At 61.2% G+C, this 2,060-nt stretch overlaps 1 protein-coding gene across 1 annotated transcript in view; it reads right to left on the bottom strand.

Moving 5' to 3' along the window:
• The window catches only part of FAM78A (family with sequence similarity 78 member A), a 14,567-nt gene extending 12,522 nt beyond the window's left edge, over nt 1-2,045 (bottom strand). Inside the window, exon 1 of the mRNA XM_011370034.2 lies at nt 859-2,045. Within this exon, the coding sequence (XP_011368336.1) occupies nt 859-1,181 (323 nt within the window). The 5' untranslated portion in view covers nt 1,182-2,045. The remainder of the gene's footprint in view (nt 1-858) is intronic.
• Between the last annotated feature and the right edge of the window lie 15 nt (nt 2,046-2,060).

Here is a 2,060-nt window from a genome sequence, read left to right as displayed (position 1 = left end):
TGCCTGGCTCTCTCAGAAAGATCTTCGAGCCCAGACACGGCTATTTTCACCACTGTCTCTTAGGACGGCCCTTCAGGTCAAGTCACTTGCCCTTCCGGCTACCACTGCTCTTTGCACACCCAGCGTGTCCATCTCTGGGATGAGGGAATGTGCCGGAAAAAAGACCCAGGGTCCCGCTGTCCCTCACCGAGATCTACATTATCCTGGGAACATTCTGGAGACCAGGCTGGAGAGAAGAGGCCAGTGGGCTCCTCTCAGCTGTCGGACACTGACACTAGATGTCCACTCTAGTGGCCGCCTGCCTCGGAGAGAGAAAGCGCTCCACCGCGAAGCAAACCGCGTCTCTCAAACTAGCTGTCCTCTCAAACGAAACCCGGCTGGGAACAGTAAGCCATTCCCCAGGTCTGGATGTGCATCCGAAAACACCAGGGACAAGTGACACCCAACCACCGAGCACCGTGCAGGTGACTCCAGAGGCTCCGGGGGGCTGGGTTACTTCTCTGAGTAACTGCCACGTGGGGTCAGAGGCCTGAGCCTGGGGGGCCGAGCCTCGGCCTCTCTGGTGACCCCGACAGTATGCTCGCTTTGCCAAAGAGGCACCTAGAGGAATGTTCCTCTGCTTTCTCAGCATCTTACCAGGGGCCAGGGACAGTGGGAGGGAAGGTTTTAGAACCATGACCCTGATCTCAATCAACTGGCAACCGTCTAGGAGGTCACCTGGCCAGGGACGACTCAGGGGCCACCTCCGTATGTGCCCAAGGCTTCCCTCTGCCCCTGGTGAGGCCCCGCTCTAACCCCACCCTCCAAGCCCCCCACCCTGAGCAGCCCCCCCAAAGTTTGCTCCTGAGCAGTACTCACATGCCCTGCTCCCCGTACTGGTTGTAGAACTCCATGTGGCTGCACGCCTGGATCCAGCCCACTATCCAGGTCTCCTTCTTCGGGATGGGCGGCATGACCACCTGGGCCGAGGCACGGAAGTGGGGTGTCCTGTAGCGGAGCACCACGCTGGAGGACTCATCGATGCTGGTGGGGATGGGGTCGATAGAGGCTTTCACATCAATCACCGTGATACCTTCCCGGAAGACTCTGGCTTTGCCCCCGATGCTCTGGATACAGCCCATGGCACACAGTACCGCTATGATCTCCAGGGAAGGCCAGCAGTCCCAGAGAAAATCGGGCATTGAAAGGATGGAGGCTGCGGGACCCAGGGCAGACAGTGCTGCTCTCCGATCTCAAATCTCAAGACCGATATCCATAGGATAGAAAATTCACTGAGTAGGGGGCCTTTGCATGTCACTACGCGGGGGCCTGTTTATAAATAAGGATTTTGCTGCATTTCAAAGGCCCTGGGTTCTGTCTTCTGCTAGCAGTGGACAAAAATCACCGATATTCTTTGGGTTAAAAAAAGAAAAGTTTGGATGTTAATGGAGAATCATGGTGTTCAGACATACGTGCTTCACACGCTGGGAACGCGGCTCGGAGACGCTCGCTGAAGTCTTCGGGTGAAGGAGGCTAATGCCGGCAGACACATAAATAAGGAAGGCTCTGTCCCCAGCGCGGCGCCGCCACCCTCGCTGCAGAAGACCGACTTCCTGCCCTCCTGACTTCCGCACGCGCTCGGGACACACGCACCCCGCCGCTCGCCCAGCGGGGCCGAATCAATGGCAGGGCAGTTTCTGTTCAGGCAGTCGCCTGAGATCCGGGCGCCCTTGGGGGGCCAGCGCCGACCCGCGGCTTCCTGGAGGAGAGCGCCGGGCTCCGGCCGCCCTCGGGGTCCCCGAGGGTCGGCGCCCCCACGCGGGCGTGCCGCGTCCCCTCGTCGCTGTTGCCGCTCGCAGCCGTGCGGAGCCCCCGGTGCTGCGCTCAAGCCGCCACCTAGTTCTCTCCGCGGCCGCCGAGGACCTGGTGGGAGGTGGAAGGGACAGGGCGTCAACGCCCGCCTCAAAGTTGAGCCGAACTTTGCCGCGAGGGGCGCGTAGGGCGGCGACGCTTGTGCGCGGGGCGCGGGCTGCGGAGCTGACAGCGCAGCTCTGGGCGGTCTCCCCGGAGGCGGCGCCCCC

This window comes from Pteropus vampyrus, unplaced genomic scaffold (genome assembly GCF_000151845.1).
Source record: "Pteropus vampyrus isolate Shadow unplaced genomic scaffold, Pvam_2.0 Scaffold158, whole genome shotgun sequence".
NCBI lineage: Eukaryota > Metazoa > Chordata > Mammalia > Chiroptera > Pteropodidae > Pteropus > Pteropus vampyrus.
The sequence above is the reverse complement of the archived record's forward strand: the minus strand, read 5'-3'. Positions and strand labels throughout refer to the sequence as shown.